A 14,140-nucleotide genomic window follows, 5' to 3' on the forward strand; every position below is an offset into this window, starting at 1 on the left:
TATTTCTATCTGGACCTCATTTAAGTTTCCAAGGTTTTAGCAGGTACATTTTCATGTGTACACTTATCCTCTTTTAATTACTTACTTGGATGTGAGGGAAAATGAAATAAAATGCAAGAAGTTTCTAATTAAAAGTCACACTACAACTTCCAAGCACATAAACAGAAAGACAGCAGTCCTGATTTATTTTAATATGCTTCAGTACTTGGGTCATAACTCCAAATAGAAAAACATCAGTTGAAAATGAAGATTTTCTGTCATATAATAACTATATAATTGACAAATTTCTTGCACACGGCTATTATAGATTTGACTACTTTCAGATGTTTTAGACATTTTAATTCTGCAAAAAATTCAGGACTTGTATATACACTTCATACACAGCACAGTTCACCTTGAATACTTGCAGCTCTTCAAGAATCACTTCTTCCATTGATTCTGTCTCTTGGTTGTAAATTGTTATGACTTTCAGCACAATGCCATTATCTGGAAATAAATTAAAAAGAAAAAAACCAAAACATACCAAGAGGTTATAATTGGAGGAAATATTTATATGTCTTTCAAATACCTAAATGACTTAAAATTGCTGATGGACAGAAATTTATACATATGTACAGGTAGTTGCATATTGCTGTAATTAATGAGGATTCTTACTCTGAGAAAATAAAAAAAAATTACAATTTGTCCCCAGAAAATAATAGTTAACTGAAACATGCCTAGGATACATGATTAATCATATTTTTCAAATGCTGGGTCATAACCCCTTGGTGAACTGCAAAAGGATCAGAAAAGGATTTCAGAAAAAGAAATGGGAGTAGGCAGAAACTGAGTCCATTGATTCCATTGGAGTCCATTGAGGCAAACAAGTGTAAAGTAGCTTTAATTATAGGATCTGACTGTTTAGATAGGAAACTACTAGTGTCCTTAATTGCTAGCAGCAGCTCTGTTCCTCCAGGCAAGAGTAGGAAAACCTTCAGGGGTTCATTGTGCACAGCTCTCACTCTCCTCTAGGGAAACACTGAGCTGCTGTTGAGGTGAAGGTGTTAGTCAAAGGAAAATGAACTAAAATATCAAAAAGACTAAGGCACATTGGACTTTAGATTTATCAACCTCTCTGTCCCTGCAATTCTCTCAGGAAATTAAAACACACAAATAGCATCTGGTCTTCCACTACTTCGGCTTTGCCTTACTGGCTATTAATAGAATAGTCTTCCACTCCTTAATCTGAAAATCTGTCATCAACAATGGCAGATATCACTTCCTTTCTTCTGTTACTTTCAGTCACCTTTGATTTACAGGGGAAATATTAAGCAGGCAAGCACTGGGAAAAATGTTCAGCAAAAGATCAAAGGAGCAAACAAAGAGAGGGACCGTTAAACTAGGGTCATACACCATTTCTCAAAGAGAATATGCAATCAAAGGCATCAATTTTGTGATGGAACAGTAAAAAGAAATTGTATTCCGAGCTCTGATTTTCATAAGTAAGTCTCTCTTCGAATCCTGCTGACAGATATGTGAAAGCTCTGATGTTCAGACTTCTCCTTTGATGAACCTTTCTAACCTGTACTGCTACCCTATGGAAACTTTTGCTCAGCTGTAAGACGTTGCTTACTTATGTTACACAGCAGGTTGGATTTGGATTAAGAAAAATATTAACTCTTTCTAACTCTTTCTATTGTCCAAAAAAGCAATGAGTTTTCTCATGGGAGCTTTGTCAGAGTAGAGATTGCAGGTTCCATTTCAGAGTTTCCAAAACCCAAATTCTTTCGCTGGAATTTTTTCTCACCTGAGATTAGACAGCATACACTTAAGCCCCTTTGGATTTAACTTTGCTGAACAGAGGTCTCGTATACAAGAACATTTTAAACAATCTCAATCAGAAATGCAAGCAGAAAATAAGAAAAATGTAGGCCTCATTGTAAAATATGCTGTACAGAAATAAATGACATATCGTGCAATGTTTTATAGACTACAGTAAGTCCAATACCAAGACCATACTAAGGTCATTTAAAAGCTTAGAAAAGAACTCTAGTATAAATAAGCCTTTGCTATTCTACAAGCATATTGTTTTTGAATATTCTCAACACTAAAATGTGCTTATCAGAGGAATTTCATTAGTAAAAAATAATTCACTGTAACTGCTTTCCTAGACAAACTGGTCAAAATGATTTGTGAAACCACTTTTGTTGTTAAATTGATTAAATGTGAATGTAAGAATCCTTGGATTTTTTCCAGACAGATTAGATGTAACTAAAATCTTGTCTAGTTCCAGCCTTTCCTCTTATTTTTTTAAGTTTTCTTATTTTTCAAATACCATTAGGATATCTATTTTTTCTCAGCTTTCTTAGACTTAGTGAAGATCTATGTTATATTTTGCCTTAATTGTGTTTGTTTGGAAGATGTTTAAAAATTCTCTTTAAACAAGCTCTCTGTGTCTTAAGAAAATGGCACAAAAGAAAGACAAGAAAGCTTGGCAGGAAACTTCTAACAGTTTTTTTTTAAAAAAAACCTCGGGCATTTCCTTCCTTCCTTGAGCTGTGTTGTAACCCCAAATCTGGAAGCTGGCAGTTTCTTTTTAATGGTATCAGCTAGACTTGTGGTCTCCAGAACTGGGGAAAATAAACTGTGGAATAAAGCCAGTAACTTGAGCCGATATTTTTGAAAATCATATCACCTTTGTTTCTCTCAGACCTCCAGGTCTCAGCTCAGATCTATGCTCAGATACAGGATTGTGTTCGGAAGTTTAAAAAATAAGGCCAGTTGTTCAGCAATTTAATTTAAGGTTCTTGTTGGAAAACAAAAGAAATTAAAATGGAATCCTATACTTAAGATTCTCTTCCTAGTCTTTAAATGTTTCCCTACCATTGTTTTCCTATATAGTGTTATCATCACAGTGAAGCACAGGTCTAGAATGATTACTACCCTCTGAAAGGTGAAAACTGGCACCGCTGTGCAAAGAAAGATTGTTAAAAAGGAATGTTGCATAGATTTCCTTCATCCTGGAGATAAAAGAAAAATTATTAAATTTTCTTTCTTACTTTCTTTAATTACCTGTGCCAATGAACAAGACATCATATTGCCCATCTTCAGCTTCCACTCTGTCCACCGCTAGTTGTTTAAGATTGTACTTTCCATCTGTTTTAACTAGTATTGGTCTCTTATGAACAGGCCTGATGGGCTGATACATTAGGGGATGACTCCTGGCAAAATGGACAGCTTCATCAGGATAGTCTTTTGTGGTAGTGTACAGACCCCCATTCACCTTGCTGGCACACTGCAAAAACAGAAAACAGATTATCCTGAAGATTTGACAAATAAATTGTTAGAAACAGGTCTTGTTTTCAGAGGTAAAGACAAGTCTACAGAAAACCTCACCTATAAACAAGCAAAGAAGACCACAGTAGGAATTGGGACAGTGAACTCTATGCATGTGTGGATTATTAATCATGGAAAGAAAGGGAATGTTGAACATAACCTTGGCATTATCATATTTAGAAAGAGGGAGTTCCTCCCTCTTTGCCATACTAAGAGAAGAATAAATAGTGGCACTTTTAGATTTTGACAAAAGCCATAGTGCTTATGTCTTCCCCAAATTCATACTGCAGATGTAATCAAAATGGCCACTGACAGAGTTAAGAGAAAGGGGTTTCCTGCCCCAACAGGGACACAGACATGCAGAGTCAGCAGAACACTAATGCTTGAAATCAATCCCTAGTCTTGTTATTTTTTGATTGCAAAATATATTGCCATAAGAAACTAAGCACATTTAAAAATTATGCCAGCAGCAACAGTAATTCTTGATTTCAGGCATTCTAACAGTATTATGTTTGATTCTAATTGCTAACTCACAATGGCAGTATTATATATCACAGTTTAGCTTCAAATACTAATGTTTGCATTGATCAATCTATCAGTTTGCAAAGCAAATAAACTTTATGTCAATGACTGATTAAAAGAGGCTTACTCCTTCAGTCAAATGTGCAATTAGGGATAATTTAATGCATTAAAGAGAGAAGTTAATTTTAGGATGCTTTGTGAAGGAGATAGTGTTTCCCAACTGAACACAGATTCTACATTTCCAATTTGCTTCATGATGTCTAATTGAAACCATTTATGATCAAGCTGGAAATATCTCAGTAACCATTTACTTTCTCCAAACCTTCATAAGACAGCGTGGTTTTAAAAAACATTTCAAGCAAAGCCACAGTAGCAGCCTTTCCCTATTTAAATTGGATTTTTCAATCAATAAAATGAAATCAAATACTCTTTACGTTTACTGGAAACAGTAATTTTAAACTTGTGGTCAACTGTAATTGACAATAACAAACTCCTACACTTGTCAAGTGGGGCAATGTTTGTTTCCACTTTCTGGGCTTAGCTACAGGAAAGTATTTGTTCAGTGTTGACTTAAAAGTAACTGTCTAATCAACCTAATGATGGAATTTCACCGGCTGTTTGCAATAAAGAGACAGAGCTGGAGCATGAAGACAGGCTAAGCCTCTGCTTCTCATGCACTGCACAGCATATCAAGTGAATAGGCATTGCCAGGTTCCCTTTACAAAGTTCTAGCCCTGGAGAGATTTAATAAAAATAATCCTTCACAGGCTTTTCATTTTTAATTAAATAAAATCAAGTAGTCTAGAAAGGAAACAGTAGATGCAGCTGTCTCTGAAGTCTATCAACACCACTTTTGATTTTACTGATGTCAGTTCCAGAAGCAGTACAGCCTAAATGAACTAAACGAATCAGCAAAACAGGGCAGAGATTATGGCAGAAGTAGTGCAGTGGATTTCAGTCTGTCAGAACCTGTGTGACTCTTAACAATGGTTTTCTGTTTATTTAGCTTTAAGCCCTGCTCTCATTCCTTATAGACTTATTCTTTACTCATTCAATAGCTAAGATCAAAGAGTGCTGACTCTCAGAGATGCCTAATAGTAGGTTATTTTGGGGCTCTTGTCACTGTCATTCCTGAAATGGGAAAGGTACTGAGATTCAGTTTACCAATATACTGAGCTTTTCTTTGGAATTTGAAACCTAACACTTGGCTACAGCCTGAAACAGGATTTCTCTTCATGCTTCTGGAAAAACATTGAAAAGACCTCTAAACTGTGCCCTAAATGAGCAGCCAAAAATGAATCAATTAATGCTTTTTTAGCTGGCAGAGCCAGATACTTCAGCCTTTGATGTGCTCTGCAACATATAAACACAATTAAATCTATTAACACCCCAGAAAGACCTGGTTCCTCAGTTAATTTGTTCCATGATATGGGGAAAATTACTTTCACTCTTCTGCTACTTTTTCAGCTCCTATACCTTGCCTTTTGGGGAGGCAACAATCCAGTTTGACCCAAAAGTGGCCAAGGGAGAGAAGCATCGAAAGCAAGTGGAACTTAGGGCAGCATTTCTGTAAATCATTGTCAACTTTGCTGAAGTGCTGGCTCAGTGTTCTCTCCTTCTTGCCAAAACCCCACCATTTAATCTTCAGTGCTAGGAGATATCAATGTAATAACTGCAGCCATTAATACTGAATTCATGCCTGTGTTTAACGCTAGTCCAAATAACATATGTGAGGTGTTCTACTGCCTAGAAAAAATGAACAGCACTTTAAGAACTTGTATTATCATTGTAAAATATACAGCCATTATGCAATCCATGCGTGATACTGTCTCATTATTAGGTGAAACTGCAAAAACTATAAATTTGATATACCAAAACTCAAATAGGAAACTAATAATTCCTTTGAATTCAACCATTTTTCTGAAAATGTGATAATTTATTTATCTACTCTTCTATCCTGACTCAATACCAGTGACTTTGAAAAATGACAAACAAACAAAAAATTATTTGGTATTGATGTCAACACTTGCTACAGTGGTAGTTCATTGGCCGAGATGGTCAAATCATATTCATAATGTTTAAATCTTAGATAATCTCTTTTTTGGAGCATCTGCTTCAACAATTTGACTTAAGTCTCTAACCCAAGAGAAGCAGAGGAAAACATGAATTTAAAATGGTTAATTTAAAATGAGAAAGGACATGCATTTGAAATCATACTACAGGGAGAAAGGCTGTACTGGCATGTAGTAGATAAGTTAATAGGCCTTTTCACCTCTCATTCCTGAGATTCAGTGATAAATTAATTGTATGCAACGCTTATTTCTGGAAATGATTGTGTTCAGTATAAAAGAGAATATTGAGTCAGTTAGCAGAAAGTACTGCTCCAGCAACTGTTTATTCCCCCTTTAAGCTCACGAGACTGAGCCCCCAGCCTGAGAGAAGATTAAGAGGTGAAGTGTGAAAACTGGGGGGGATTTAGCCAAACAGCTGTTGCTGTCTTTGCATCTCACAGAGTCAGAAATCCGCCCAATGCTGGCATGATAAAGGGTGGAGCTTCATGGGTGTAAACAAAAGCAGCTTTGCAACAGATGACAATTGCCATGGGTGGGTAAGTAGTTGTAATCCCAAAAGGTACAGGATAAAGAAGAAATCCTGGATGTGATGTTTCCCTGAGTTAGCCTGTCATTGCCTGCTGTGAGGCTCCTCCTGACTGGCAGCAGGAAGGGGAAAGTGAGGAAGGCTCTGGCTCTGCCTCTTCCGTGAGAAGGTGATGGGCCCCTGCAAAGCAAGGGGCACCCTCAACCTGCACCAACAGGCAGAGGAGGAGATGTGAGAACCCTAGGACAGAAAATTCAGAAACACCTAGAAAGAGAGTGAAACAGGAAAAGGGTTTGAGGTGAAAATGACTTGTGATGCCTTTGAGAAATCAACACAGGAATTAGGAATGCTTTGTAGAAATTAATTACCTGCCTCTAAGCAATGAGTTCGTGATTTCCTCCAGAAATCTAAGTGCCAGACAGGACCAACTCTCTACATGACAGCACCTCTGTAGTTGCAGAGCGTGCTACAAAAATTAATCACAGTTTCAAAATATGTTGCTTCTTTCCTTCACTTAATATTCATTGCAAAAAAAAAAAGAAATTATGTTAATAAAGAAACTTGAGTGAAAATTAACAAAAAATATGAATGGTTTTGCTGAGTTTGGTTGTTTGCAATGTTGTTTTAGTATTTCTGTATTCTTTGTAAAGGGTACAGAACAAGAATGTTGATAAGCTTGGAAACTTAAGGGCAAGCTTAAGATGATAAGCTTAAGGGTAGTAAAATCTCACTCTGTGATGTCTGAAAGCAAACCAATGAATTACAAGGGTGATAGACCATTGTTTCCAGAAAGAACCAGTCTTGAGAGAAGGACCTTGAAAGATGGAGAATTTGCTCACTATTTACAAAAACATTTATTCTGATTAGTTACTTTTATTAAAATGTATGTCTCATTTCTAACCTGTGCATTGATCTCAATTATAGAAGTATTTCAATTTGTTCCTTTTGGAAAAAGAGGTGGAAAAAAAGAAACCAGAACCACCTGACTTTGAAATAGTGGATTCCTCTTTTGGCTTTTCTTTTTTTTTTTTTATTTTCCTTTAATGCTTGTTAAATGTCCTGGTTTCATCAGGCAAAAGAAACAAAGGGAGGTTCCTTCACAGGTAACACACTGTTTCTGAATGCAATATCTGACCCACCTTCTAGAGGTGCTGCTTTCTATCCGTTTTGCCTGGGGTCCTAACTTTGGAATCTTATGACTTTGACACAAGGTTGACAAATTCAAGTCCCAAGAGGATTTTGAAAAACCTTATATACTTAATCCCACTATTTTCCTTTGGGAAACGTATGGGTCTAGTACTCGATTAACTTATGGCTGAGCCATTCCACACTTTTCCAGAAATGCTGGAGTATTCAAGGAAATGTACCCTGGACTGTGAAGTCAGGAAGATTTGTGCATTAGCAGCAGTCTGCTTTTTCTTTTCAATTTCATTTACATAGCAAAGCAAGGGAAAATAGATTGTACTTACTGAACCAGGTCTAGGATAAGGTACTTTTCTTTCGTAGAGAGCCCAGTGGTATTCAGGTCCTTCTTTATGAGCATATGGTCCATTAAAAGCTGCTCGGACACTTGCCATGTGGTAAACACATATAGCATAGCCTCTGAATATATTGCTATGAAGTGAAATTCAAAGACATTATTAAAACAATATGTCACATTCTGTTTTATTGTGCAATTAAAAATAAGTCACATTTCAACAGTATTCAGGGATAAAAAACTACCTATTCTTTCCTATAAGCTTTTCTTCTAAATATTGTGTTCAATGTTCTTTAAATGTCTTTAATGTGTTTATATTTATAACATTTATCCAAGGAAGCTCTGTGTTGTTATGCCAAAATTTGATAATGGTGAACACAAGCTCTAAATTACTTGTTTAGAAACACAGAGGAAGCACAGTGAACTGAACTCAGGTTTTATATGTCTTTGATTAGATATTTAAACAGTTAACCATTTTTGTTCTCTAACATTTTTCCTATTGTTTTTGCTTGGAAAGATGCTGACTAAAAGGAACAGTGACTAAAATGAGTCCTTTTTTTATTGAGTGGGAATGTTGGTTGATTTTATCAGTTAGATCAGAAGATCATTTTGTGTAGGTCAATCCACATAAAAGTTTCTATTTTACTTTTAAATTTTATTCACTTATTTCCAGAGAAGCAATTGATTTTTTTTTTTTTTAAAGAAGAATCAGTGCTCTCTACAAAGAAATTATTTCTGACTCTGGAAGGTGATCCAAATAATTTTAATTAGGTGCCCACTTTTCTCTACTGGCATTGGGACCCAGTAGGAAATGCCAGGTGTCTGCATTGCTAGAGGAGCAGATCTGACTTTGTTTATTAGAAAAAAATAAATCAAGAGATAGTGGCAAAAGCACAGCTGATTTTTTCTACCAGTTACATCCTAAACTAAGAGTTGGATTTCGGGGATGAGAGTATTACGTGCTTGCACTTGAACTAGGCTGCAGCAGAAAAGGAAGAGGAGGCCACCAGCAAGATTACAGCTGGTGCTTTAGGCTTCACTAAGAAGTTAGTAGGAATTAAGCTGCTATCTACTTAACCTTGAAATACAGTGGAGCTCTTAGGGGAAAGACAGGTGACTCTGAGATGCTGTTTTTATAAGCATGCAGGAGTTCATGTACTTCGACACTAGGAAATTTTCAAGCTGAGAAGCACTTAATTAATTTGTGATCCAGATAGACTGAATCACTGAATGAGACTTCAGCCCCTGAGTGTTATAGAGCAGTTTTTACATTAACAAGGAAGCCCACTGTGACTAGAACAGAGATTAAACTGTTTACTGTATATTTGCTAAGGGATATGCATCATGCAGCTTCTATCTCTTTAATAGACTGTTCAAACATTCCTCCATGGCTGCTATTATTTCTTCTAGTTGTTTACCTTGTAGTGTTGAAAAGGCCAAATATCACTGGATTTTTGTTATCACGAGTTTGCAGCAAAAATACATCCTCTGTAAAATTTAAATGCAACATTATTGATAACAAACTACTTTTCCCAGCCACAGAAGAGAAACTTCATTGATTGTTAAAAGTATAATCCTGTTTTACTCATTTATTCCATTTAATTTTATACAGATTTTAAAAGCAATCTTTAAAAACAATGCAATAGGTAAAGGAGCAATTGGTGATAGCCAACTCTGTACTTATAGAACTTCATATACATTGGAAACAAAACACTAACAACCACACCCTGTTAATGAATAAAACAGTACAATATTTAATAGTAAGGTATGTTATCATGAAAGTGTATGGCTTTTCTGGATAATTTTGAGTTTGTGGCAGTCTAGGATATTTACCTAATTCATCAAAATGCGTATCGATTCCGTTTCTCCCAGGCACAGAACAAACTAGCCTGGTTTTGAGGAAAGTGGTCCATTTATTGACGAGCATTCTCTGGCCTCCCATATCATTCTGTGTAGAAAGAAACAAGTGCCAATGGTAATTTGAATGAGTAAGTCTGGAAGCACAAACATCTCTGCTGAATTAATTGTTCATTGTGTCTTTTAATGCCAAAAGCATCCCTTTCCAAACCACATGCCTATTACTAGTACTATTTCTCTGGAGTCAGTTTTCAAGTAGGATTGCACTGATCAAGTCCAGGTCTCATTAGGAGCTGTGGGTTTATAAGAATTTTTTAATTCTGTACCATAACCCTGGATAGTTTTAACTACACAGCAGTTGTAAAGCTTTCTTTTTATTGCTCATTTTTGTAAATTAGATATACTGAGTATATTAGTGAAGTTTAGCTTTGCTGTAAGAGCTCAGTGCAGGGTTAGTTTGATGCATTTGGAAACTGAAGGCCTGAATCTATCTATAGAGATGGTACAGCTGTGGCAACTATTGGGACTTGCAAGAAAAGGGAGAATTTAGTACTACTTAGCAATCAGATTTTTGTAACCTTCAGGTACCATCCTCAAACCATGGCCTTATATTCAGGTAGTCTGTGTAACTGGCTGTTGAAGGTTCTGCAGCAGGCTTGCAAAACTCCTCTCACAAACAGAGGTCTGTTTTCCTCAGACAAGTAGAAATATGCAGAGTAGCTGCCTCTGTGTTGCAAAACCTGTTACAGCTCAGAAAAAAATAAAAAAGTTGGGAAAAAAAGCCAGTTCCTGAATCACTTGTTGTTGTTTGTATTCACTAAATAAAGTCTGAATTATAACATACAGCTGTTAAGTTAATGGTCAGATGATAAAAGACTTGAACTTTTGAAGAAGTGGAAGAGAAAGATCTGTGGGATTTTGGGTTAACCCATGGCTAGAGATAAGACTTCCAGGTGGATATATTGCAGACTAGAGGGAACTATTAAAATAATCTATTCAGAACATAAGCCAAAGAATTCTACTTCAGATCTTGATACAGGCTGGAATCCAGAGAGCCAACTGGCTTTGTGAACATTAATGTCTGAGGTTGCAATTTGGTACCTTGCATACTTCAGATGTTTTTAAGTTATACATGAGTACTCAAGGAAGTTTAATAGGTAGTATGCTCATGAGCATATATGACATATACCATATGTGGAGGCGACAGAAGATTTTTAACTTGTACCTTGTTCTTTGCCCAATACTTTCAAGAAGCTATCCCCTACAGTTAGACAGGGGAATATAATTTTTTTTTAAACAAAATCAAATGTTAAGAAATAGCCTTCTCTTTCCTTCCATTAATCAAGCAGATGTAATCCCCATGGGAGTGGGAGAGCTCCTCTCATCAGTCTTACATTGGTCAGTTATTAGAAAAGGAATGCACTCAAAATTCATCAGTTGTTCAGAGAGAACCAATTATGGGCAGCTTGATTTGGGAAATCATATGTTAACTGTGCTTCTCTTCAGCAACTACCCAAGATCTCCATGTGTGTGGGGCCAGGGATCCAAAAAGAGATGCCACCAATACACCAGGAGCATGGCCTGAGTGGGAAATGGATAACCATGCAGGACAGTGGAGGGAAGAAAAGTCTTTCCTTATGACTTTTCTGGTAAAACTTAAGTCTGCCTGTGATAATAATTTGCTGGACAATTTGATCATTCTTTCTAGATTCCTATCTGCACAACTTTTCTTAGTTACTAAGAAGAGGAATGAGAGATGAAATGAAAACATTAATTGGCTTCTATTTGTAAAGCACTCTAGAGGTTTTTGGCATTGCACCCTTCCTATCATTCTTGCATCAGAGGTTTTCAAAATTTGTGGAAACACAGGTGTCCCTGCTCATGCCAGGGGGGTTGGAACTGGATGATTTTTAAGGTCCCTTCCAACCCAAATCATTCTATGAAGAGTTGAATTTGGAGATTGTCAAGTCCAACTGTCCTACTCAAAGTAAGTTACTTTGAACAAGTTGTTCAGTAAATTGCTCAGTCCTGTGTCCAGTCAGGATTTAACTGTCTGCAAGGATTGAGGCTCTGGGCAACCTGTGTCAGTGCTCAACCATCCTGGCAGTAAAAAAATGTTTTCTTACATTCTAATGTAAGAAAATGTGTTTCAATGTGTTTGTAATGTGTTTCAATCTGTGCCCATTGCCTCTTGCCCTACCCAGCTGTCTGAAAGGAAAGCTACTGACCCTGCACAACCTCAATTCAGTCCTCACTGACAGAATAGGAAAGCAAGAGGGAATATCAGAGAGGACTGGTGGCTGGGCTACTTCTGTCACCTGGAATGTGAAGGGACATCATTTTATGTCAGCTGTGAGAGCTGCAAGAGGCCCTGGACCTACAGCCAGTTTGAAGGATAATAGAGCCCTGATCTGAACTGAGAATGTGGATGGTAAGAGTGTCCTGTGGCCAACTGCTGTTAGTTACCACCTCTCTCAGCTAAACTGAACTTCAAACACAGATTTTGGATGACTTGTGAATGTTATCATGCTTGAGGGTGAGTAGATGTAAGGTTTTCATTCAGACTATCATGCCATAACTAACAGATGCCATATTTGCCTGGGGGAGAAGGACCAAAAAAGAACATGCTTCCTTTTTCATTTAGCTGGGAGTCAGAGAAAGGATCTTACCGCACATACACGTCCCACTCTGGTATATATGGCATGAGTGTTTGTCTCAGCCTCTAAAGCTTTTTCAGTAAAGAAGAAATACACTTTGTTGTCCTCGTGGTCTTCATTGTCAGGAATCATGTATGAGCCAACAAATTTTGGTTCTTTAAAAGAAAACAGAGATTAATTGAGTTCAAGTTATTAAAATATTCTCTTATTTTTTCAGTCCTTAAAATCAGCTGGCAGCAACCAAAAAATAAAATTAAAAAACAGGGATCTGTCAATCAGAGAGCTACCTAAGGGCAACCAGGTGATAGAAATAGGGCGTTCATGAAAAATTTCATGGAAAAAAAACATAGTTTAATTAAATTCACCTCCAAATGGATATACATATTCACAAATAGTATTTTTTTAATTTTTGGTTATACAGAAATTGTCTAGTCATCTGAAACACCTCCGGTTCTTCCTTCTTCTCCTTCCTATACCTTTCAAAAGGCGCTCGTTGTCGGGTTCAGTTCGGAGGTGGGCCATGCGATTCGTGGTGCGAAACAGGGCAGCATCTCTTCCCCAGTAGTCACTGTAGAGACCAGCAAAAAGTTCACCACCTGCAGACCATACATGAAAAAAACCCAAAATGAAACAACTTGGTAATGTTCTAAGTACTAATTTTATTGCATGTGATAGGTACCACATTATAAACGTGGGTCATTAATATTTTATAAGGTAAGAAGGTGAGCTGGTATTATATATATAGTCTGACAAGCACATGGACATTGTTCCTACTAGCAGTGCAATATTTACAACTGGAGTAGCATGAGGACAGGAATTTTAAAATTCATGAGTCTTGGTCTCATTTTCAAAACTGACTTAACAGGATAGATTCACACACAGAACGTGAGGGCATTAAATTAACATCTATCCACATCTGCCACAATAACATCCGACACATCAGGCACCTAAGTTCAAAGATCTCACTGTGGGCCAGTTAGTGCCCGGCTCTAGGGACACCAACCCTTTGTTGGCACCTAAGTTTTCATCAGTGCAAAGATTTTGACCAGTGGTTTGCTGCTGAGCAGTTCCAGATGTGCCCTGGTCTTTGTTAATGAGAAGAAGCAAATTGCCTGGTTGAAGAACTGGAAGGGACGTGGTGGGTTTGTGAGAAGACATAACAGTAGCCAGAAAGTGGGATGAAAGTGCAACAAGTTTTCAGAGAATGCAATGCTTAGGATAAGAAGAGTGTTAGCTGCACCAAACTACTGATTTGAGCTACACTGCACGGTTACAGCTGAAGACTAAACCATCCCTGAATCCACAGACTAGAACTCCAACATAACTGAGCACAGTTATGAGATTTGGCTTTGTGCAAAAGATGGCAGAAAAAAAGTCATACTGAAAATACTGGAGGGCTGGATGCAGTTATCTCCCCAGCTGGAGAGATAAGAAGCAGCACCTGCTACCTTAGAAGTGATTTCTATAAACAAGAATATATTTTATTAGACCGAGGGGATTTTTCCATTCAGCCTACTGGAGCTGTTCCACTTCCCCTGAAATAACTACAGTTTGGGAATAATTTGCTGGCCGAGGGGCTTCAGTGTTCAACACACAGAGAAAAAGGGACTATTTTTCTCTGTTACAGCAATAACTTGCTTTCAAATCATTAAAATATTCATTACAGTAGGGACAGGACCTCAGATTTCATCCTTCCTGCACAACTGGTGATGAA

General features: G+C 37.2%; 1 protein-coding gene across 1 annotated transcript in view; it reads right to left on the bottom strand.

Moving 5' to 3' along the window:
- SEMA3E (semaphorin 3E) overlaps nt 1-14,140 on the bottom strand; it is a 134,567-nt gene that overhangs the window by 16,260 nt on the left and 104,167 nt on the right. Inside the window, exons 6-12 of the mRNA XM_017807856.1 lie at nt 12,903-13,022; nt 12,439-12,581; nt 9,746-9,860; nt 9,331-9,400; nt 7,905-8,049; nt 3,052-3,274; nt 395-486 (exon numbers count right to left, since the gene is read on the bottom strand). Coding sequence (XP_017663345.1) covers nt 395-486; nt 3,052-3,274; nt 7,905-8,049; nt 9,331-9,400; nt 9,746-9,860; nt 12,439-12,581; nt 12,903-13,022 — 908 coding nt within the window. The remainder of the gene's footprint in view (nt 1-394; nt 487-3,051; nt 3,275-7,904; nt 8,050-9,330; nt 9,401-9,745; nt 9,861-12,438; nt 12,582-12,902; nt 13,023-14,140) is intronic.

The sequence above is a fragment of the Lepidothrix coronata genome, unplaced genomic scaffold (genome assembly GCF_001604755.1).
Source record: "Lepidothrix coronata isolate B3197 unplaced genomic scaffold, Lepidothrix_coronata-1.0 Scaffold20, whole genome shotgun sequence".
Taxonomy (NCBI): domain Eukaryota; kingdom Metazoa; phylum Chordata; class Aves; order Passeriformes; family Pipridae; genus Lepidothrix; species Lepidothrix coronata.